This window comes from Tupaia chinensis, unplaced genomic scaffold (assembly GCF_000334495.1).
Source record: "Tupaia chinensis unplaced genomic scaffold, TupChi_1.0 Scaffold000051_1, whole genome shotgun sequence".
In the NCBI taxonomy this organism is placed as follows: domain Eukaryota; kingdom Metazoa; phylum Chordata; class Mammalia; order Scandentia; family Tupaiidae; genus Tupaia; species Tupaia belangeri.
This window is the reverse complement of record NW_006159509.1, coordinates 508,404-533,551: the sequence shown is the minus strand read 5'-3', so window position 1 is coordinate 533,551 and position 25,148 is coordinate 508,404. Positions and strand designations below refer to the sequence as shown.

Here is a 25,148-nt window from a genome sequence, read left to right as displayed (position 1 = left end):
AAACATATTTGCAGTAGTTCATACAAATAAATTTGACATTAAGATATGTCTTTAGCAAAAATAGAGTATGTACATCCATTTTTATGGATTAGAAAGGAAGTGGTGAAAACACAAAAGGTAGCAAAATAGAAATATTAAGGATGCATAAAATTAGCATAAAATTGGTTGACAGAGGTACAGATGAGTTGCCCTGATGTACTGATTGAATATCCCTATTAAAAAGATTCATATTGGTTCAGAAACCAGTCCAAAAACAAGGATGCTGTGATTTGTATAAAACGGGATAAAAGCATTTAAAGGTAATGGAAAGTTTAAGTCATAGAATGAAACTTTTTATTAGCATCCACGCATATAACAAGATATTTTGTATTTATAAAAACAGTGTGGGAGGGGGCCAGCAGGTAGCATAGTGGTTAAATGTGCTGGATTACCACATGGCCGACCAAGGTTCGAGTTCCAGACCTGTGGGTTGCTCTCTCACTTTCCCTTTCTCTCTGTCTCTGTCTGGTCAAATTAAAAAATAATAATAACAAATGAAATTAAATAAATAAATAATTTTTTAAAAACAGTATGGGATATAACCTTAAAGACTATGTAGTAAACAGCATAGCATTCACATGTAAAGTACATGTTTAATATTCTTGATGTGGTTGACAGTCTTACTAGTATAAAAAAAGTGTATATTTTAAACATTGTGCATTTGAAATCTGTATTTCTATGTATCTAAAATTCATAGAGTAATCCTTCAGTTTAAATATATATATATATATATATCCATATGACTGTATACTAGGATGCAGAGGACTTTATTGTATTTCTAAAAAGCACAAATGACCATGTTGCAAGAAAGCCTAGAAAAGTAAATAAAGTTTAAATGCTGAAACATAAAATTTTTTAATTACTGGAAAAGAGTATTTCTGGTTTTTAAATTAAGTGTATATAATACCAGGTATAAAGCTATTATTTATTTCTTGTCTACTATTTCTATGACTTTTATTATTATGAATTTAAAATCTATCTTATGCCTTAGAATTCCAGAGCTTGTGTCCTGGCTCAAAAAGTTACAAATAAAACTGCATAATCCTCCCACCATCCACTCCCCATCCAGTGAGGGACAAATGGATTTATGTGTCACATCTGGCAGCCAGGAAGGGCTTTGTAAGGTAAGACTGAAAGGAAAAGATAGCATAGCCTCGATCAAATGTGTTCATACATATAGTTCTCTCTCACTTAACCACAAGGGGAGTATGTTCTGCAGGCTGTTGGTAGTTTTTCTTGTCTTCACCTAGAGTTATAAACAGGGAAGTCAGAGACAACACATAAGACGGGAGGAGTTGTGTTTGTGTGTCTGTGCATTTTTGACAGTATGCAAAAGCCAAGTAGAAATACTTTAGATTAACCCATTGGTATTTCTCTCTATTTTCCCTCATTGTGAACACAGACTTTCCAAAATTATGTTCTTTTTTTTTTAATTATTTGTTCTAAAAGTCATTCACTAGCCCAACTTTTCTTAAATGTAGAGCATGTTGTCAGTGACCCAGAGCTGAGTCATTAAACAAGCTTTCCACTAACAAAGTACTCGATTCCTCCCACAGGCTCAGTGGCACTCCATACTTTCATGTGGCTCAGAGATTCAGGTTGCATTTGATTTCTGCCTACAGTTAGGAATTTTCAGTGTGATTTTTAAATTCTTTAGAGGGCATGTCATCATACTTCTGAAATGAAAATGTTATTTCTTGGGGCTAGCAGGAGGTGTGGTGGCTGAGGCACTGGGCTCCCAGATGTCTGACTACAGTTCGAGTCCTGGATCTGGCGACTTGCTTTCTCACTTTTCCTCCATCTCTGGCTCCATGTCTCTCTCTGGTCATATTTAAATAATAATAATAATAATAAAAATGTTTGTAAATGTCATTCCTTTTCATATCTCTGTAATCCCTGTCCTTGCCACTACTTATGTCTTGTTACTTCTCTAAATCTGTGTTTATATCTGCTTCTCTAATTTTCTCTCTGGATTAATTCCTTTCTTCCCTTTCTCCCTTTTTTTCTCTCCCCTTCTTAAGTTATTCCATCTGCCTCCCTCCTGGGTTCTAGCAAAGCCACAGATAGAACTGTCACTGAACAGTTCCCATAAGAAAAACACCACACCTGTGGTCCTCAGTTTGACCTATTTATTTTTTATTGTCTTTTTTTCATGAATAATTAGCCTTGGATGAAGATTCTCTATTCAGTCTCACATCTATTGGGTCGTCAGGTTGGCACCTTTACTTTATAATAATCACCATTGTTTTTAATTCCACCATGATCCATTCTTGCATAGAAAAACAGAAAAATACACCATGGCTTTTCCAATGACCCAATAATTATTAAAAGTAAACAGACTACCTGTTGTCTGAGTTTTTGCTTGAACAGAAACATTTATGATTCTATGACAAAAAAATCACATTCAATGGAATTTTCTTCTTAGAAAGGTATACCATGAACTTTTTCCTCCAGAAAAATGCTCAAGACAGTTTCTTCTTTATCTGTCATAGCACTAGTCATTTCAGAGAAGGAAGATAGTATAAGTGGCCCGCTACATCAACAGCTTACTTCTTATGGACATGCTTATTGCAGGAATCTTGGTGAGGATTTGGTTGCATATCTCTTTCACTCTTTTTTCCAGGATAGATGCTATTTTAGGCTCTTGTATTTTTGTCCTGATATGTTAAACTGTATTGCCAGATAGTAAATAGACAGCCTTTTTCTTTCAGGGTATTTGGTATTTGTATATTCCCTATTGTCAGGGAAAATGTATAGAATCTGGATTTTATTTGATCTATTGAAAATGCATATACCTCCAAAATAGTATTTTTTGACTCTAGGAGGTCCCGTAAAGTGCAGGTCAATTAGAAACTTCTCAGAGGGAATATGGTCTTAGTCCGTTTTGTGCTGCTATAATAGAACATCTGAAACCGAGAAATTTATAATGAACAGATTTACTTCTTATAGTTCTGAGTGCTGGAAAGCGTAATATAGGGGAGCCTACAGTCTGACAAAGTTTTTTGCTGTGTCATCCCATGGCCAGAGAGGGGTAAGAGATAAACTCATCCCTTAATCAGGAACTCACTCTGAGATAACAGCATTAATTCATTCATGATGGCGGAACTCTCATGACTTAGTCACCTCTTAAAGGTCCCACCTCTCAACAATATTGTACTGTGGATTGTGTATCCACCACATGAACTTTGGGGAACAGTTTCAAACCATTAGCAGATACTGATTGTCCTAAGATATAAAAAGTTAGTAAGATAAAGGTAAATTAAACATCGCAGGCCAAATTAGGGAGCAAAAGTCAAATTTTCTATCTTGATTGATAATAGCCCTACTGTTTGCTGTGAGATGTAAGTTATTAAAATGATAGAAGGAAGCACTTGATCTGGGAATTGTGAAACATCATAAGGTAAAGGATTATTCTGTGACTTACATACAATTTAGTCATATAAAAGCCCCTTTGATTTAGACTGAAAAAAAAAATCTATTGTTCGGCTATAATGATGTCAGTAGGCATCAATATTTCCCACAAAATTTCCTAAGATTTATTAGACCTTGTTTTGGTTGACCTCTAAATACCCTTTAATACTGACCTCCCCTTTTTAAAACACTCTTAGCCTCTTCCAGCACCATGTTGTATGACTTACCACTAGCCCTCTAACCTGCCTGCCTTGAGGTGTCCTCTACTACCCAGCCATTATTTTTTGGAGTTCCTTAAGGCTTGGCCCTTGATCATCATCGCTCCTTTATCTATCCATACCTATTTCTTGAATTCTTATTCCCACCCATGTCATCAAACACACGCTAGTGACTTCCAGCTCCTTCCAAATGCATTCATCTATCCATCCACCTGACACCAGGATGTTTCAGAGGCACCTTAAACCAAAACAGTGACTTTTTGATTCTGTATTTCAGTGAATAGCATCACCTCCACTATCAATCTAGTTCTATAGCCAGAAATCTAGGAGTCACTCTTGATACCTCCTCTTCTTCACTCTCCTTTTAGTCTATACTCATGTTTTGTTGGTTTTCATTCCCTAAATACCTCTCAGTTCTTTCTCGACAATTCCACCACCACCAGTTCAGTTTAATCCATTGTTATCTGTTTCCAGGACTGTGGCAATAACTCTGCAAACAATTCTAAAAGCTTTCCACATATATTCTCACTCCTTTTTTATTCTTTCATATTACAGCCAGAATTACCTTGCTTCAAAATGCATATCTGATAATCCCACACCTTCTTAAGATTCTTTCTTGCCTCCCCTGGCCCAATTTTTTACATGGTGTGATTTCTTCAGACTTCTGTCTGGTCTCACTCCACTCTCAACTCTATGGTCTGCCTAAAACCACAGAATTATTTAGGTTTCTCAAAACCTATTGTCATGCCCTACACCAACACATCACTTCCTCAGGGAAGCCTTCCCTGAATTCTCTTATTCTGCAATGAGATCTTATAACATTAGGCACCTTTACTTAATAATACCATTGTTTTTAATTACACATTTATTAGGGTGATTATTTTGCTAGTGTCTGTCACTCCCAATGGACTAGTAGCTGCATGAGAGTGAAATCATGTCATTTTCCTGTCTTATCATTTTGGTTTATATAGGCCTGGCTTATAGTAGACAAAGGAAAATGAATTTTAGGAGCCAAAAATTAATTTTAGGAGAAAAAAAAAAAAACAACCCTTACCTTAAGACAGGTTGGCAATCTATGGTGTGGAAGCCAAATCCAGCTCTCCATCTACCTTTGTAAATCAAGGGGTTTTTTTGAGAGCTTTTGCTATAGGATGTGTGCTCTCGCCAGAAAGACAGAGAGAGACAGAAAGCAAGAAATCACCCTCCAGGAGGGATGGCCACACCACAATCCTTTCTCCTCCATTCTCCTCTCAGGATCTTGGGCACGCACGCACACACACCCGGCGTGAGTTTAAGCCACCGGGTCCAGGACTCGAACTATGTTCGACTACATGGGAGTCCAGCGACATAGCCATTACACTAACTGCTAGTCCCTATAAATCAAGTTTTATCAGAACTCAGTCACGACCATTCATATATATATCATCTATGTCTGCTTTTCCACTATAAAGGCAGAGATGAATAGTGGCAAGTGAGAGATTATCGCCCACAAGTTATTTACTATCTGGCCTTTTCTAAAAATTTGCCAACTCCTACTCTGGAAGCCTTTGCACTCAACCTAAGAAAAGGGATTCTGGGAATGGAAACAATACTATCCACACTAACCTATGTTTCTTTTATTAGGTGTTTGAAATGATCATTAATCCTGGAGATAATGTTCTTGTAAATGAACCTATTTATTCAGGAACACTTCAAGTCGTGAGTACACAATTTTACAAAAGTCAATTCTCCTGTAATAAATAAAGAAATGATTGTACATTTAGGATGATCTGTCCACTGAAAATAAATTAGTTTCTCTTATCTGTAAACAGAAGAATCTTGTTGACATATACAATGATACATGAAAAATATGTTTAATGTACCCTATGATTTATACATTTCTTTTTTAAAATCCAAGTGGATAGGCACTTGGAATAGATTGTGCAAAATCAGGTCCAATTTTATTATGTTACTTGAAATGTGACTTAATTTGCAAAAGCTTATTTTTTCCATTACCATCTTTTATTACTATATGCATAAGTATAACCAGGTTACATGTCAACTGAACACAATTCTACTCTAAGCTAATAATTAGGACTTTCCACTACAGTGCTGTCAATAGGACTGTAGTATCCAGAATGAGCAAGCTCATCATCTGATTTTCTCTGTGCTTAGGTTTGTTTAGGGAACTCTCCTTTCGGATAGAAATGCCCACAACTGGAGTATGTTCAGAGAAGGGTAATGAATAGGGAATTGTAAACACACCATATGATAAATGGCTATAGGAACTGCAGCTGTTTTCCTCAAAGACAGAAAACTCAACATGAGACAAGAGAATTGTCTTCAAATATATAAAAGTAATTCATGCCGTGGAAGTATTATAATTATTGTGCATGTCCATAGTTTGACAGGACTGAAACTCAAGGAAACAATTTCCACTCAGTAGAAGAACTTTCCAGCCTTACTGACCACCCAGGAAGATAAAGCATTGCCAGTCACCGCAGGTGCCCATAGTGACTCTCAGTTGCCACCTAACACAAATATTATAAAAGCAGTTCCAGCTTTGAGTAGGGAAACTGAATGAAATGATTTTAAGTTTATGGATTTTCCTTTTTTTTCAAACTGAATGTTATTTTTGTAGAAATCTTATATAAAGCATTATATAAAACAATTCCAAATGCAATGGTATCTATAACTAGAACTAAATCTAACAAAGGAGGTAGAAGACTCCTAATTAAGAACGGTAAATGCTGGTTGAAAAAACACTTTTTTTTTTAGTTTTTGCCATAGGGTGAATGTGCTACCCAGAAAGAGACAGAGAGAAAAAGTGAAAAATCAGCCCCGAGGGGGATGGCCATACCACAGTCCCTGCTACTCCATTCTCCTCCTGAGATTTGGCACATGTACACACACGCAACCAACCTGATTTTCAAGCCAAGATCAGAACTCAAACTACTGTCAACCGTGTGGGAATCCAGTACCTTAACCACCACGCCAGCTGCTGACACACACAAAAATTCTGAAAAGGCCCAATAAATAGAAAAGTGGGGAATGGAGAGTTATTGCTTAATGGGTACAGAGTTTCTATTTGAGGTGATGAAGAAGTTTTAGATATAAAAGTGATGAGTGTACACATTTTGAATTTAATTAATGCCACCAATTGTGCTCTTAAATATGGTTGAAATAAACTCAGCTGTAGTGGCCACATTGCTACTACACTGCGCTACATAGGCCGGAACTATATCAAAAGCCCATGTCCAATACCTGGTCCAATCTAAAGACTGGGCACACACTTATTTGAAAGGCTGAAGCAAAAGGACTATAACATGAAAAGATTCTGTCTTAATAAAAAAAAAAAAATGTGGAAATCAGCAGATGATATGATGGCTGCTACACTGCTGGACTCCAACATAGTCAACCACAGTTCAAATCCTGGACCCGGTAGATTGAAACTCACAGTGGGCACATGTACGTTTGTGCCTAGAGTCCCAAATGGAGAATGGAGGAGAAAGGACTGTGGCATGGCCATCCCCCAAGGGGGTGATTTCTTGCTTTCTATCTCTCCAGCAAGTACACATGCCCTGTAGCAAAAAATCTCTCTCTAAAAAAATTTTTTAATGTTAAAAATGTTATTATGTGTACATTTTGTTGCAATAAAAAAACTAAAATAAAACCATTGCTGTTTCTTAATGATTGATAAAAATTATTTTCCTAAATTCTGGTGTTTTTTGTTTTTTGTTTTTTTGGGTTTTTCTAGTTTGCTATATGGCATGTGTGCCTGTCAGAGAGACAGAGAGGAAGAGAGAGAAAGTGAAAAATCACCCCCCAGGGGGGATAGCCAAGCTACAGTTCCTTCTCCATCCTCTCTCAGATCTTGGGAACACATGCACATGTGCAGGTGTACTTAGCATGTTTCTCAATTTTCTGGGTCTGGGACTTGAACCACTCAGTTGGCCATGTGGGATCTAGCCACCTTAACTACCTCACCTGGCTGGCCCTATTTTCCTAAATTTTCTGTTTGTTTTTCCTGCCTACCTAAATTATTAAGATTTAAGATTCCATAATGGCTATAAATATAAAACTGGCATCTAAATAAATATCTTGCATGTGCATATGCACAAACATTTTCTCATACCCAAACCTAAAATGCATAAAGCCACAATGAAATATACTAATAAATAATATGTGTTTACTTTATGATTCAATATTGATTTGTTTTCTCCATAGTAGAATAAATGTGCTTTATAAGTCTAAGAACTTTACAATTCATCATAAGTAGAGACTGAGTTATTCCCATAATTATACATTTCACTGCTAAGAGTATATGCATTTCCTTTGGAAAAAAACTATATTTTAGAACCTCACTTGATTGTTGTTATTTTTTAAGTTCTAATTTTTTCTTTATATTCAACCATGAATGAGATTCCATAAGAGTTTTATAAAACTCTATAAACAATGCCAGTATATGCCAGTTCAGACCTAGCAATTGGTAAAATTTTGAAATACTTCTATTCTGCTTAGCAAGCTGCTCATCTCCTTCAGTGTCTCATTACCATCCTGGTTTCCCTGGTCCTTCTCCCAGGACCATTTCTACCTTCCCTTGACCAAAGTTAATGCTGCCACAGCAGGGGTCCCTTGGACCCTGTTCTAGCCTGCATGTGTATCTGATGTGCATATGCTATACCACTTGCTAAATATTCTGAATATCACCCCCACTTGTAACTTTTTTTTTTTTGGAGAGGTTTTTGCTATAGGGCGTGTGATCTCACCAGAAAGTCAGAGAGACACATAGAGACAGAAAGCGAGAAATCACCCCCCAGAGGGGATGGCCACGCCGCATTCCCTTCTCCTCCATTCTCCTCTTGGGATCTTGGGCACACACACACGCACCCGGCATGAGTTTAAGCCACCAGGTCCGGGACTCGAACTGTGGTCGACTACATGGGAGTCCAGTGACATAGCCATTACGCCAACTGCTGGCCCCCTACTTGTAACTACTTTATGTATCAGCACAATACATACTTGATGTAATTCATTTACTCTGTCAAAAAACACTCATTGAGGGGCCAACAGATAGTATGGTGGTTAAGGGTGCTAGACTCCCACATAGCCCAACTGTGTTTCAAGTCCCTGACTTGGTAGCTTGCTTTCTGACTTTCGCTCTCTCTCTCTCATTCTGTCCCTCTCTGGTAAAATTTAAATAATAAATAAAGTTAAATGAAATAATTCTTTTTAAAAAAAACCTCATTTATAAACACTTATTTGATTAATGAATTCTAACTATAAAATTTTAAAATGTAAAATATTTCTAATTATAAAAATGATTCAGTTAGAAAAGGCTAGCTTATATTGTATAAAAAATAACCCCTATATCTCAGTAGCTTATGACTACAAAGTTCATTTTTCTCTCACACTTATCCAGTATGGGACCACTGCAGTTCTGTCCATGAATTATTTCAAGTCCTAGATTGACAGAAGTAGCCTCTATTTGGAACACTGAAAATCTTAGAGCAAGTGGAAAAGAGACATAGAGAACCACAAGCCAGATTTTAAAGCTTCTGCTTAGAAGGAACATACATGACTTCTGCTCACAATTTATTGTCCAGAGCAAGACACATAGCCAGACCTGACATAAAAAGGACAGGAAGTACACAGAACCCTTTCTCCAGAAAGAAACAAGAGATTTTTGAATAATGATGGAATCTACCACGGGACAACAACAGGATACAAGGGGACTTCAAAAAACTCATGAAAAAATGGGGTTAAAGTCCAGGTTTATTTTGGTGTAATTTTTTTTTTTTACTTATACATAGTTTCTCATAGTGCACTTTGTTTTTTTAAAAAAGATTTTTGCCATAGAGCACGTGTGCTTGAGAGAAAGAGTGAGAGGAAAAGTGAGAAATTACCTTCCAGGGGGATGGTCATGAAGCAATCCCTTTTTCTCCATTCTCTTTCCAGGATTTTGGGCATACGCACACCCACCTGGCGTGATTTTCAAGTTGCTGGATCCAGGACTCAAACATAGTCGGCCATGTGGGAGTCTAGTGCCTTAACTACCATGTACCTGCTGGCCTCTCATAATGTACATTTTAGAGGCCCCTCCCTCATATATGATATCAACCCTCTGGAACTTAGAGCTATATGCAGGTTTAAGGGTATAAATGATAATGTTCTTGGTTGGTATTTAAGAAAATAAATGGCACTTCTATTTTATAATCATGCCTAATCTTGGGTTTCCTTTTTTCATATGGCCTCAACAGTTTCGAGCATTGGGCTGCAACATGATTAATGTTGCTAGTGATGAAAATGGGATGATTCCAGACTCCCTTGAAGAAATACTTTCCAAATGGAAACCAGAAGATTCAAAGAACCCCAAGAAAAACACCCCCAAGCTTCTTTATACTGTCCCAAATGGCAACAACCCTACTGGATACTCATTAACAAGTGATCGCAAAAACAAAATCTATAAGGTATTTTAAAAGTATATGTTATATGGTTGTTCCCTTTTGTTTTTGACTTTGATTTTTTAGATGACTACTATAGAAGTTCCCTCTCTTATTAGCCTCTTACTTTCAAGGAAAATCATTTTTTAACACAAGGAGGTTATCTGTGCCAAGAATCCTAGTAAATTCAGACACAGAACATTAGTATGTCTTTTGTTAATGATGAAATTCCTCTTTTGCCTTAACTGATGTTTTAATATATAAGAAGTAGCATTCTTGACCCAATGTTAAATTGTATGAAACTATCTAATATTTGCCTCCAGTTCTTATTTTTATTTTTAGCGTTGCTAACTTATCTCTTCCACTTCCTCCCATTTATCATTTCACGTTATAAAGAATTCTTTAAAAATAGGAGGTGCACTCCTCTTTTGTAAAATCTCTTTTAGGTACCTATGATACCCAGCTTTTTACTATAAACACTTTTTAAAGTTTCAGACATATATTGAGCTCTATAGAAATCTTTTTAAAAATTAGAGAATGGTGCCTTTTGTAAAGTACCTTTTATGTAAATGTGTGCTCCCTAACCTTTTGCTACAAAGAGCTTTTTAAAGTACTCAACCCATGTTAGACTACAGAACTTAATCATAAGAAGAATTTTAGCCACTTTCTTAAAAAGTGTTGTTGGGCCAGCGTGATGTTTAAGGCATTGAATCCCACACGGCCAACTGTGCAATTTGAGTCCCAGACCTGGCGGCTTAAAAACACATTAGGCGCCTGTGCATGCATACCCAAAATTCCAGGAAGAGATGGAGAAGAAGGAATTGTGATGCACTTGCACATGCCCTATGACAAAAATATGTATTTTTCTGTCTTAATTTTTTTACTCCTCTGAGTTCTGTGCTGAGTTCTCTATTCATATACTCCTCTCAACAGCTTCATCCAGTTCGATGGCTAGAAATTCTGTATATGAAGACTCCCACATTGCCTCACCTCTTTCTCTTACCCTAAGTTTGAGACTTCTCTGTTCATCTTCCTACTTGATATCTCCACATAGACATCTAGAAGGCATTTCAAACTTAACATGGCCAAAACAGAGCTCCTAATTTTCCCCAGCCTACCCTACACCTCTCATCAACATGCTGTCACATTCTCCATCTCTAAAGCACAACCGTGAGCAGTTAGTTACCCTTTATTCCTCTCTTTTCCTTCTCTCCTGTCCCTCTTCTAATCCTTCCTGTGGACCCCACCACCATGTTTATTCAAATCCATCACTTTATCCACTACCATTACTAACCCTGTCCTCTAAGCCTCTGCCTGCCTTTCCTGAACTGCCACAATGTCTTCATTGTACCCTGCTAGTTTTTACTCTAGGTCATTCTTCCCATAGCATCCAGTCATGTTCTTCTCCTGCTGACATGTATCGAGAAAGCCAGTCTCATGGTTCCCCTATAGACAAACGTCAGCGTGTTCTCTGTGCAGTACAAATAAAGACCAGATCCCCTTATTTGCCTTGCAAAGCTGTGACATGAGCTCATTCTCAGGCCTTATCTCAGCATTTTTCTTGATACAACCCACTGCTGCGGCCAGTGTCCTTCTCTCTATCCCTAAAACGTGCCTATTATTTTGATTTCCCTGGGGCCTTTGCCTTCACCCATCCCTAATCTAGGACATTCTTCCATTGTGTTTGTATAAGCAACTCTTTCCTGTCATTCTGAACTCTAGCATTACCTTGTTAGGAAAGGCTTCCAGGGAATTCAGCCTGAAATAATTACACTATCACTCTGAAGTGTAGCCTGTGTTACTGCTCTGTCTAGCACTTTAAAACTATCCATCTGGGGATCCATTAGGTGGTGTGGTGGTTAAGGGCACTGGACTCCCACATGGCCCACCACAGTTTGAGTCCTGGACCTGGCGGTTTGCTTTCTCTCTCTTTCTCTCTCATTCTCTCTCTGGTGAAATTAAAATAAGTAAATAAATAAAGTTAAATAAATAAATTATTTTTTAAAAATCCATCTGGGGCCAGCAGATGGCATAGTGGTTACGTTGCTGGACTCCCACATAGTTGACCACAGTTTGAGTCTCAGACCTGGTGGCTTAAAACTCACACTGGGTGTATGCGTGGCTACCCCTCAGGGGGTGATTTCTCACTCTCTGTGTGTGTGTGGGTCTGGTGAGCGTACGTGCCCTATAACAAAAATCTCTCAAAAAAGAAAAAAAAAAGAAGAACAAAAACCATCCATCTAGTATTTTCTCTGTTCATTCTCTACCCATTTATGTATATTCTGTCTTTCCCACTGGGATGTAATCCTTGAGAATAAGAAACTTTGTAGCTTGTTCACACCTTTGTCTTCACTATATAGGGCAACAGACACTCAATAGTGTATTGAATGAATGAGTACAAAGAACTTTGATTCCAAATTATTTTAAATTTAGCTAGCTCTTAACAAATAAATATATTGGGACAACAAGTGGCATGGTGGTTAAGGTGCTAGACTCCCTACCAGACCTGGTAGTTTAGAAATCATACCAGGAATGCATGTGTGCATGCCCAAAATTCCAGGAGGAGAGTGGAGGAGAAGGGATTGCAGTGTGATCATCCCCATTGGGAGATTATTTCTCACTTTCCCCCTCACTGTCTCTCTCTCTCGTGAGCACATGCACCCTGTGACAAAAACCTTAAAAATAAATAAATAAAAAATAAATATATTCTTTTAACCTTTTTTTTAGCTTGCAAGAAAATATGATTTCCTCATAGTAGAAGATGATCCTTACTATTTTCTTCAGTTCAATGAGGTAAGTGATGGTGTGAACTTATTTCACTTTTAGAAGATAAGTCATTGTAAGTGGGGTGACCTAGAGGTTAAAGCACACAGATCCCACATGGCTGATGATGCAGTTTGAGTCTCAGACCTGGTGGTTTGAGAAACATGCCAGGTGCATGTGTATGCATACCGAAGATCCCATCAGGATGTAGAACTGGAGGAAAATAGATTGTGGCATGATCACACCCCATTGGAGGGTGCTTTCTCCTTCTCCCTTTCTCTCTATCTCTTACTAGTGAGGCACACTCACCCTCAGACAAAAAAGGATAAGTTGTTATAAATTATTATACTACATTTTACGTTAGCCTGGCTGTTGAGTCTGAGCTAATCCACTTTTACATTGAAATTAAATAAGTTATTATTAATTTACTACCACTTCAATTTTTAGTCTTCCAGTTTTGTCATGGGATTAGTACTTTTCATTTCTGGTATTACTGCTTTTTCCAGAAATTGCTTACCTTCAGAGTAGTAGCTAGCTGTCTGTACCACACATTTAGGCAAACAGAGTTAATCAGAGCTGATACCTTCCTGAACTCCAGATCCTAGTTGTAGCTCTTTAAACATCATACCAGAGATATGAAGTGAGTTTTGCCTTGAGTATCAACTTCAAACTCTTGATAGTGGCTCATTAGAATGATGTCTGAAAAAGACTAGCAAGCAGTGTTCAAGCTGAAGGAGAAAAAAGAATTAATGATGCTCAATTAATGATGTCTCTTTTGGACACAGGAGAAGATATTATAGGTATATGACAAATATGGGCCATCTTGGTCATTTATGCCCTGGAACTTACCCGCAGCATAATGAGTTCTTAGATTTATCCTCACTAAACTAGATATGTATTTTGCTTTTTCACAGTTACTGTTTTCTAATAGACAATAGTGGTGGTACAAATAACCAATGCCTGACTTCTCAAAATCCAGTATTTTACTTGTTCTCACTGCCACAGAGAACATACACCTTCAATATAACGAGAATAAAAAAAGGATTCTTGATTTCTCTGTATGATTTGCTAGAATATCACTTCTGTCTACTGTCTCTCCCACCCTCAGCATGATCATGATCCTCTCTCACTTGTACCTGTTTTTTTTTTTTTTTTGGAGAGGTTTTTGCTATAGGGCGCGTGCGTTCACCAGACAGACAGAGAGAGAGACAGAGAGATAGAAAGCAGGAAATCACCCCCCAGGGGGGATGGCCACGCCGCAGTCCCTTCTCCTCCATTCTCCTCTCGGGATCTTGGGCACGCACGCACACGCGCCCGGCGTGAGTTTAAGCCACCGGGTCCGGGACTCGAACCGCGGTCGACTACGTGGGAGTCCAGCGACATAGCCATTACGCTAACTGCTGGTCCCACTTGTACCTGTTTTTGAAGCATATATTGAAAACACTATTTTTATTCACTAAATTTCTCATTCTCATGCTCATCTTTCTAATTGGTTCTAAAGATCAACATTCTCTCTTTGAACAACCTCTTCATTTTGATCTTATCCATATATTTCTATATCTCCTATCCTAAATTTCAACCTTGGGGCAAGGAAGGCATATTTGAGATTTCTATAAAGTCATCATAACAGCATTGTGAGCAAATAAGGAAGTTCTTATGTGTTTTTTATAGAAAAGCCATGAAGATAGCAGATGATAAAAGAACATGGATCTATTTCTTTTCCCGTTTTAAAGGACTGAGATAAAGATAAGGGACACTTGTTACTGCTACCCAAACCCATACCTTGTCCACGCTATATGTTCACAAAGTGAGAGTGACTTAACAGAGCTCTCAACTAACAGTATTCATTTACTTATTTATTTATTTTCATTCTAAGCCCTGGGAACCTACATTTCTTTCCATGGACGTTGATGGGCGTGTCATCAGAGCAGACTCTTTGTCAAAAATCCTCTCCTCTGGGTAAGGTCCTGCATCACTAAATTGAAGCTAGATCTAGAAGCATCAGAGACTGTACCTCAGTATCTTTTAGTCCAAACTATTCTTTTTATTAAGATGTTTATATTCCAGTTCCTTTAAAACACAAGTTTGATTATTAATGTAAATATAGGCCTTTTCTCTATCTCCAACAGTAAAAGATATTTGGCCATTAATCTAAAATTGAAGTGGGACTGGTCAGCTTTTTGATATCTCATATGAAACAGCATATTTGGAAATACTTGGTCAGACTTGCATTATATTTTAAATGTACACTGGATTTAAATTCGTACTTGAAATAAGTCATTTTATAAGAATGTTGTAACTGTCTAGATCCATTTGCCTTCAGATCACAAATCTCTTCTTAATGAAATCAATAAAGTGATACTACATGTATTAATTATTTATATAGGATTGATATCATGCCTTTTCTCTGTTTTTGTAGGTTGAGAGTAGGGTTTATGACTGGTCCAAAAGCCTTGATAGAGAGAATTATTTTACACATGCAAGTTTCAACATTGCACACCAGCACTTTTAGCCAGGTAAGGACAATTTAGGAAACAGTATTTTTAAAAAACAAGATCAGAATATGAACAGCTCCATGCTTCCTAGGTGGGGAGCCGGATCCCACATGTCCACTAAAGTTCAAATCCCAGTCCCAGTGGCTTGGAAGATATGCTGGACATACATGCACGCATGCCCAGATAAATGGAGGAGAAAGGAATGCACATGGCCATACCCCATTAGGGGTGCTTTCTCCCCTACTTCTCTGTCTCCATGTCTCTCTCTTGTAAGCACATGTGTTAATAGCATGGTTCTGGAGCTGGCCAGTCTGGGCGCCATGACTAGCTGTGAGACCTCAGGAAAGTTATTTTAACCTGGCACTTCCATTTCCTCATCAGTAAAACTGAAATAACTTGCCTATTAAAGTTATTAGAAGAGAAACCAAGACCCCTGCTTACCAGCCACATGGCGCGGTCAAGGCATAAGGCAGCTGTTGTGCTGTGTATGGATATGGGCTTTCCCATGAGTAATTCTTTTCCTAGTGAAGAATCTCCATTTGACCAAGCGAAGAAGGTGATGACAATGTTTCTCCAGAGACAGGTGTTCTGAGAGTAAGGGTGAGATTGCTTTAGTTCTGTTTGGTCCAGAGGCACTAATGAGGACCAGTATCAGAACATCACAGTGCACAGACACCTGATGCTACCAGATTTTGATTTGCTGCAAGACATTGAAAACAAAATCCAACCAGGTTCTCAGCAAAGTGACTTCCTGGATGTCCTGATCGTGAGAATGGATTTGATGCAACGTGAAACTGCAGGAAAGTAATTTGAGGAAAAGAGACATATTGAAATGTTTACTGACCTCAGCAGTCCATTCATCAAAGAGCACCCAGACATTACCATTCATCATGTAAAAAAATCTGAGATCCCCCTCCAGGTCTTCCTGCCTTTCCCAGTTGACAAGAAAGATGGAACTGGGGACAGAGGAGATGCCACATTGTGGTTGGACCACCATAGGCCCTCCTTTCCTCAAAAAGGACTTAGTGAGCAGCAAAAAAAAAGGTGTTCAGATGATGAAAAACCTGATGATATCTTTAGAAGGTAAAGATGGGCTGGATGAAATGTATTCCTTCAGTAAGTCTGAGACAACTGTGTAAGAAAATTCAGAGGAATTCTGTGCTCTGGCCCTGTCAGCTAACCATTGGCTCCAATTTAGCCATAAAGATTGTGGCATGTAAATCAATTCTACAAGAGAGTTACAAAGACGTGGACAATTGTGGATGCAAGAACCTTAAAAAGAGAAGACATACAAAGAGAAATCGTTTATTGCTTAAATGATGATGAAACTAAAGTTTTAAAAGAGGATACTATTCAAGGGTACCACTACAGAAGTGACAGAGTTCCCTTCTTTAAAGTAGATGAGAAGCGAATGAAATATAAATTGGAAGGGAAGTGCTTCTCTGTTTTTGGGATTTTTGTAAATCTTCTGAGGTCCCAATAAACGTCTTTATGGGATATCAAATAGTAAAGGTCTTTGCAGCAAGAGATGATGAGCCAGCAGCAGTTGTGTTTTCCTCCCTGGTTCATGCTTTGGATGAATCAGACATGGAAGCTATAGTTCAATATGCTTATCACAATAAGTCTAATCCTCAGATTGGCATGGCTTTTCCTCACATCAAGGATGCCTATGAGTGTTTAATGTATATGCAGCTCCCTTTCATGGAAGACTTGCAGCAATACATGTTTTTTTTTCTTCAGAATACCTTCCCACAGAGGCACGGTTGAGTGCAGTTGATGCTTTGATTGATTCCATGACCTTGGTAAAGAAAAACGAAAAGGAGGACACCATCAATGACTTGTTTCTAAGCACTAAAATTTCAAATACTCAATTTCAGAGATTATTTCATTGTCTCCTATACAGAGCTTTCCATCCCCAGGAGTCTCTGCCCCCAATTCCGCAGCATATTGTGACCTTGTTGGATCACTCCACTGAGGTAACAGAAAAATGTCAGGATCCTCTCTCTAAAATAAAGGCAAAGGAACAAGTAACTGCTCAGGACATTTTCCAAGACAACCATGAAGAAGGACCCACTGCTAAAAAGTGCAATACTGAGGAAGAGGAGGCCCCATTTAGTGTCTCCAACCTTGCAGAAGGCAATGTTACCAGAGTTGGAAGTATCAATTCTGCTGAAAACTTCTGTGTTCTAATGAGACAGAAGAATGCCACCCTTGAGGAAATGAGTCACCAGCTAATGATTCACATTGAACAGTTTTTAGATACTAACAAAACACTGTCTTTTATGAATACCTTGGACTGTATCAAAGCCTTCCCAGAAGAAATAATTCAGTTTTCAAAAGAGCAGTGCTGTAACAGTTTCCTGAAAGGCCTAAGCGAGAAAGTGGAAATTAGACAATTAAATCATTTCTGGGAAATCATCATTCAGGATGAAATTTCTCGGATCACCAAAGATGAAGCCTCTGGAAACTGTCATAGCAGAGGAAGCCAAAAAGTTTCTGGCCCCCAAAGAAAAACCAGATGAAAATACAGTAGTTGCATTTGAAGAAGGTGGTGATGTGGACAATTTACTGGATATTACGTAGGTCATGGATGTGTGGGAATCCGAGAGAGAGTCTATCACTGTGGTCCTGGGATGTAATGAAACTACCTGTAGGATGCTGTTGAGGGGGAATCAGAAGCCTGAACTTGTTCCCAGAAGGTTATTTGGAATGAATCATCTGATTCTCTGGAATGAATACATACATACATATTACAAGGCATGATTTAGACCCATACATATTGTGCTTTTCTGAAAAAAACAAAAGTTCATAGAAGAATAAATTCACAAAAATAATATGTTGCAGTAACACCTGGTGCATAACAAGTACTATGCAAGTACCTATTATTTTTACCATTATGGTTGGCATTATAGTTGGTTAACATTTTTTGTAAATCACTGACTGCATACACTAGGTTCAGCTTATCATATCTTCTTATGGTGGTTTAGATATCATCAAGAGTGACTTGCTTTTACAGTTGACAAAAAAAAATACCTTTTTGGGAGGACAAACCATGACATTTGTTATTACTTTCTCTCTTTTAGTTTATGATAGCACAGCTTCTGCACCAGTGGGGAGAGGAGGGCTTCCTGGCTCATGTAGACAGGTATTGAATCATTTGTTAAATGTTTATGAACAAAATAGGAGCCTAGTGGACATCATACAGAGCACCCAGACTGTTGATTTTTTATTCTTCCATCCTAAGTATTCAGAAATGAATAATCTATTAGGATTTAAAAGTGTATTCAATTTATTCGCTCTTCAACTAGTAGGTCTTCTCAGAACCATCCAGGGTATTGTTTAAAGATAGTGTTCATCCACACCTAAGATAATCTGGAATTCCCTCCAGGTTAGGATTCACTTATTTAAATGACTTAGAGGGTAAACTCTTGGGTCATCAGAAAAGCCATGATGCATTTTGCATAGAAAAATACATTGTGCTTTTTCCGATGACCCAATATTTATACACATAAATATTTTATTTAAAAACAAAGTAACTGAGGGATACATGGCACAGGAATTAGTTCAAGTATAGATGAGTGAGAACATCATCTAACTAAATAATTAGCATATTGGTGCAAGTTACAAATTACTTTATGTAAATATGGCACCTCCTAAGCAATTTAGAAATAAGGAAAAATTTACAGTCCCCAGACCAGTGATTTATTGTTTCAGTATTATTGTCTTTAGCATTCTCCTACCCTGAAAATGACAATCATTTTAGATAACTAAACACAGGCTACTTCTGCTAATTCTAGATTCCATATTTTAGATAGAAATGAACTTTGCTGATTTAATTTTTATTTTTGAACTATTCTGAAAAAAAAAAAGACGTACAAAGTTTATCACCAAGAAGTCAAACAAATATGCTTTATTCTCTTACCAAGCATTTAACATTTTAATCAAGAAAAAAAATTCCAATAGCCTGGATTTCAGAGCCTGTTTTGTTTCTTCAATCAATGTACTGAGTGTGTCCTTTTTATTGTTTTCTTTTTCTAGGGTTATTGATTTCTATAGGAACCAGAGGGATGCAATATTGGCAGCTGCAGAAAAGTGGTTAAGTGGTGAGTCTAACGGAATGTACATTCGTCATTATAAACAGTAACGCCTGTATGAGAGAGTGATGAACACCAACGTGTTATTAACAATCCCAAAGGAAAAGAAACAACAGTTTTGGAGTATTCTTGCTAAGGAAATGATATCCTGAAAATGAAGTATCCAGAAGTAACATTCTATAAACCTGGCCATGTTCTTCCTAGCTCTACTTTACCTGTCTGTGGGGAAGATTTTGTGATTTAAAAAAAAAAAAATTAGTCAAATTAGTCTAAAGACCAACCAGTGATAACTTACTTAAAGCTAACTACATAAGGACAAAACAATATATTCTAAGGCAGAGTTCTCTTTACAAATAATTTGCCTTCTAATAACTAATGTCATTTATATGTCAAATATTATCTATTAATAATTTGATTATGGGGTGTTTTAGTTTTATTTTTCTGTTATGGAAGAAAGTCAAATGAATTATTTGACTTTATTTCATTTAAAATTAGCTGTCTCTACTTAATGTATACTGACTTTCCACATTTTGTCAGAAATTGAAAGATTAGAGGATATAGAAGCATGGAAAATGGTTATGGATTCTGGAGACCATGGTGGAAGAGGGCGGGAGAAGGGGAGGAATGAGAGGAGGAAAGAAAAGGAGAAAAATGGAGAGGCAAGACATTTATGGGACACAGAAATGGATGATTATCTGTTGATGATAAGATGTATGGTATCCTCAGCTGGACTGATATAAAGTGTATTCATGTTGGGTAAATTCACTTTACAAACTGTAGTGATATTTAACGATTGAATATATAAAATAAAATAATAGGGACCACCATATGGCATAATGTTATCACTGAAGGAACTTTTTTGGAAACACTGTAATGACTGCACTTGTGTCATTTAACAATGTATTTAGTATTATCAAAAATTACTTCCTTTGGAAGACATTTATTCTCTTCCTTTGTTTTTAGGCTTGGCAGAATGGCATACTCCTACTGCTGGAATGTTTTTATGGGTTAAAATTAAGGGCATTAATGATACAAAACAACTTCTTGAAGAAAAACTCCTTAAGAAAGAGGTAAAACTCAGCCACCCCCATAACCTAGTGGTTAAGGGAGCCTTATCTGACTGAACATGGTTCGAATCCCAGCCCCAGCAACTTGAAAAACATTCAGGAAGGTCAACGGGTGGCATCGTGGTTAAGGTGGCTATATTCCATGTACCCAACTTCATGGTTTGAGCCCTGGACCTGGTGGCTTAAAAAACACACCAGTGTGTATATATCTGTGTTTCCAAACTTTCTAAAGGAGAAATGGAAAAGAGACTGTGGTGTGACAATTCCCTGTGAAGGATACTTTTCCTTTCTGTCTCTCTTTGTCTCTCTCTGGCAGGCAATGTGCCCTGTGGCAATAAAAATGAAGGAAGGAGTGAAGGAGGAAGAAAAAGAATCAAGGAAAGAAAGAAGGAAAAAGAGAGAGAGAGAGAGAAGGAAGAAGGGAGGGGAAATGGGAGAGAAAAGGAAAGAATGAAAAGGGAAAGGAAGGGGAAGGGAAGGCAGGGGAGGGGAAGGGGGAGGAGAAGAGAAGGGAAAATAAGATGCAGGGTGTATGTGTGTGCCCAAAATCTCAACAGGATGGAAAAATGGAGAAGAGGTTATGGTATGACTACACCCCATTAGGGGATACTTTCTGTCTGTCTCTGTCTATCTGTCTCTGTCTCTCTCTCTGGTGAGTGTACACACCCTTTAAGAGGGTAGGAGAGGTCTAAAGAAAAGTTATGCTTTTTTTATAGTAATTTTTTTACATTAATAAAAATGGAAAAAGATGTTCTTTGTTGCCCAGTTCCCAACTCATAATAACTAAACACAGGCTACTTCTGCTAATTCTAGATTCCATATTTTAGATAGAAATGAACTTTGCTGATTTAATTTTTATTTTTGAACTATTCTGAAAAAAAAAAAGACGTACAAAGTTTATCACCAAGAAGTCAAACAAATATGCTTTATTCTCTTACCAAGCATTTAACATTTTAATCAAGAAAAACAATTCCAATAGCCTGGATTTCAGAGCCTGTTTTGTTTCTTCAATCAATGTACTGAGTGTGTCCTTTTTATTGTTTTCTTTTTCTAGGGTTATTGATTTCTATAGGAACCAGAGGGATGCAATATTGGCAGCGCAGAAAAGTGGTTAAGTGGTGAGTCTAACGGAATGTACATTCGTCATTATAAACAGTAACGCCTGTATGAGAGAGTGATGAACACCAACGTGTTATTAACAATCCCAAAGGAAAAGAAACAACAGTTTTGGAGTATTCTTGCTAAGGAAATGATATCCTGAAAATGAAGTATCCAGAAGTAACATTCTATAAACCTGGCCATGTTCTTCCTAGCTCTACTTTACCTGTCTGTGGGGAAGATTTTGTGATTTAAAAAAAAAAAAATTAGTCAAATTAGTCTAAAGACCAACCAGTGATAACTTACTTAAAGCTAACTACATAAGGACAAAACAATATATTCTAAGGCAGAGTTCTCTTTACAAATAATTTGCCTTCTAATAACTAATGTCATTTATATGTCAAATATTATCTATTAATAATTTGATTATGGGGTGTTTTAGTTTTATTTTTCTGTTATGGAAGAAAGTCAAATGAATTATTTGACTTTATTTCATTTAAAATTAGCTGTCTCTACTTAATGTATACTGACTTTCCACATTTTGTCAGAAATTGAAAGATTAGAGGATATAGAAGCATGGAAAATGGTTATGGATTCTGGAGACCATGGTGGAAGAGGGCGGGAGAAGGGGAGGAATGAGAGGAGGAAAGAAAAGGAGAAAAATGGAGAGGCAAGACATTTATGGGACACAGAAATGGATGATTATCTGTTGATGATAAGATGTATGGTATCCTCAGCTGGACTGATATAAAGTGTATTCATGTTGGGTAAATTCACTTTACAAACTGTAGTGATATTTAACGATTGAATATATAAAATAAAATAATAGGGACCACCATATGGCATAATGTTATCACTGAAGGAACTTTTTTGGAAACACTGTAATGACTGCACTTGTGTCATTTAACAATGTATTTAGTATTATCAAAAATTACTTCCTTTGGAAGACATTTATTCTCTTCCTTTGTTTTTAGGCTTGGCAGAATGGCATACTCCTACTGCTGGAATGTTTTTATGGGTTAAAATTAAGGGCATTAATGATACAAAACAACTTCTTGAAGAAAAACTCCTTAAGAAAGAGGTAAAACTCAGCCACCCCCATAACCTAGTGGTTAAGGGAGCCTTATCTGACTGAACATGGTTCGAATCCCAGCCCCAGCAACTTGAAAAACATTCAGGAAGGTCAACGGGTGGCATCGTGGTTAAGGTGGCTATATTCCATGTACCCAACTTCATGGTTTGAGCCCTGGACCTGGTGGCTTAAAAAACACACCAGTGTGTATATATCTGTGTTTCCAAACTTTCTAAAGGAGAAATGGAAAAGAGACTGTGGTGTGACAATTCCCTGTGAAGGATACTTTTCCTTTCTGTCTCTCTTTGTCTCTCTCTGGCAGGCAATGTGCCCTGTGGCAATAAAAATGAAGGAAGGAGTGAAGGAGGAAGAAAAAGAATCAAGGAAAGAAAGAAGGAAAAAGAGAGAGAGAGAGAGAAGGAAGAAGGGAGGGGAAATGGGAGAGAAAAGGAAAGAATGAAAAGGGAAAGGAAGGGGAAGGGAAGGCAGGGGAGGGGAAGGGGGAGGAGAAGAGAAGGGAAAATAAGATGCAGGGTGTATGTGTGTGCCCAAAATCTCAACAGGATGGAAAAATGGAGAAGAGGTTATGGTATGACTACACCCCATTAGGGGATACTTTCTGTCTGTCTCTGTCTATCTGTCTCTGTCTCTCTCTCTGGTGAGTGTACACACCCTTTAAGAGGGTAGGAGAGGTCTAAAGAAAAGTTATGCTTTTTTTATAGTAATTTTTTTACATTAATAAAAATGGAAAAAGATGTTCTTTGTTGCCCAGTTCCCAACTCATAATGTTCTAATATTAGATATGCCATTATATGAGATATCTCATTAAAATCTTAATAGGTTTGGAACTTATGTAATTATTTAACTGGTCTAAATTAATAGCAATTTCACCATTCATCTCAGTCACTGATTAGAGCTGCTAAGAGCAGTATCTGGAGCCAATCTCCATGGGTTTGACTCCCAACTCCACCCCTTACTAGATGTGTGGCTTGGGTAAATTAATCTCCCTGTGCTCTATCTGGAAATAGAGATAACAGAAATCCCTCCTTCACAGTGCCACTGCAATGATTAAATGAATTAATATGTATAAAGCATGTACACTAATACTTGGCACATAGTAAATGCTCAGTAAGTATTAGATATTAGGATTTAAAGTAGAGGGATTCGTTTTTTCCTGATGATGAAATTTAAGTATATTCATAATAGGAAATTTGCAAACTGCAGAAAAGCATAATAAAAATATTTTAAATAGCCTATAATTCCACCACCCAGATTTTGTGACCATTTCTGATGTATTTGTTTGAAGAGTTTACATATAATCTAGTATTTTGACTGTGTAGTTATTTTGCATGGGTAAAATTACACCAAAAATTTGCATTGTGATTTCTATACTTAAAATTAGCTCATGGTAATATCTTCTAGGTTTTTTTCTTGTTGTTATTTTGAGAGAATTTTGCTATAGGGTGCATGCACTTGCCGGAGAGACAGAGAGATTGAAAGCGAGAAATCTCCCACCTGGAGGATGATCACGCCACAATCCCTTCTCCTCCATTCTCTGGGGATTTTGAGCACACACGCACATGTGCCCAGTGTGAGTTTAAGCCACCAGGTCCAGGACTTGAACCACGGTCAACTGTGGGAGTCCAGCAGTGTAACAATTACACAATCTTCTGATCCCAGTTTTTTTGTTTGTTTGTTTGTTTGGGGTTTTTTTGCTTAAATCTTAAGTTTACTTAGATTTTGTTTGGAAGTATTGATTAAGCTGAGAATTCTAAATATTTTTCTGTGTACTTTTTCAATTTGCCAAACAAATTATCCCTTCTCCATTATTTCATTCCTTTATCATATTTGTCAGTCTTTTGTAAACATTGAGCCCTATTATAAAAGCACTTTCTGTTTTGAAGCAGTAAGTACAAAAGAACACTCTAGGTCAGCAGTGGCAAAGTCTCAGCTAGTACAGAGACAATGTACTCCAGAAGTTAGATCTAGGGACAGACTATCTGGACTTCAGTCCTAGCTTCATTACCTTGGGAAAAAGTCATCCTCTCTAACTAACCATCTTCCTCGAGGGTAAGACAGGCTTTCTTAATTGTCCTAATCCTCATAAGTAGCATATAGTAGGTACTTAATAAATATTTAACTGACTTAAGAGTGCCACAAAATGGGAAAGAACATGGTGGAGCATAAGAGAATGTTTTATCTCCTCTCTAAAATACTCTTCCCAACTTTCTGTCTGGTCAACACTTACTTACTTTTCAGGTTTTAATTAAAAAGTCACTTTCAGGACAAGCAGTTGGCATGATGGCTATGTCACTGGACTCCCATGTAGTTGAACGCAATTCGAGTCCTGGACCCAGTGGCTTAAACTCACACCAGGCACGTGCACATGCATGCCCGAGATCCCGAGAGTAGAATGGAGGAGAAGGGATTGTGGCGTGGCCATCCCCCCCCCCCCGGGGGGGATTTCTC

The 25,148-nt window shown here is 37.6% G+C and overlaps 1 protein-coding gene and 1 pseudogene across 2 annotated transcripts in view; both read left to right on the top strand.

Annotated features, from left to right (window-relative positions):
- AADAT (aminoadipate aminotransferase) overlaps positions 1 to 25,148 on the top strand; it is a gene marked incomplete in the record, with an annotated part of 35,168 nt that overhangs the window by 8,525 nt on the left and 1,495 nt on the right. For both annotated transcript variants that reach the window (XM_027775328.1, XM_014591366.2), the window contains 9 exon segments: positions 1,031 to 1,163; positions 5,292 to 5,366; positions 9,908 to 10,117; positions 12,818 to 12,883; positions 14,730 to 14,812; positions 15,273 to 15,369; positions 18,432 to 18,493; positions 19,387 to 19,451; positions 20,406 to 20,512. In XM_027775328.1, the coding sequence (XP_027631129.1) occupies positions 1,031 to 1,163; positions 5,292 to 5,366; positions 9,908 to 10,117; positions 12,818 to 12,883; positions 14,730 to 14,812; positions 15,273 to 15,369; positions 18,432 to 18,493; positions 19,387 to 19,451; positions 20,406 to 20,512 (898 nt within the window).
- LOC102479078 (X-ray repair cross-complementing protein 5 pseudogene) lies at positions 15,590 to 18,425 on the top strand (annotated as a pseudogene).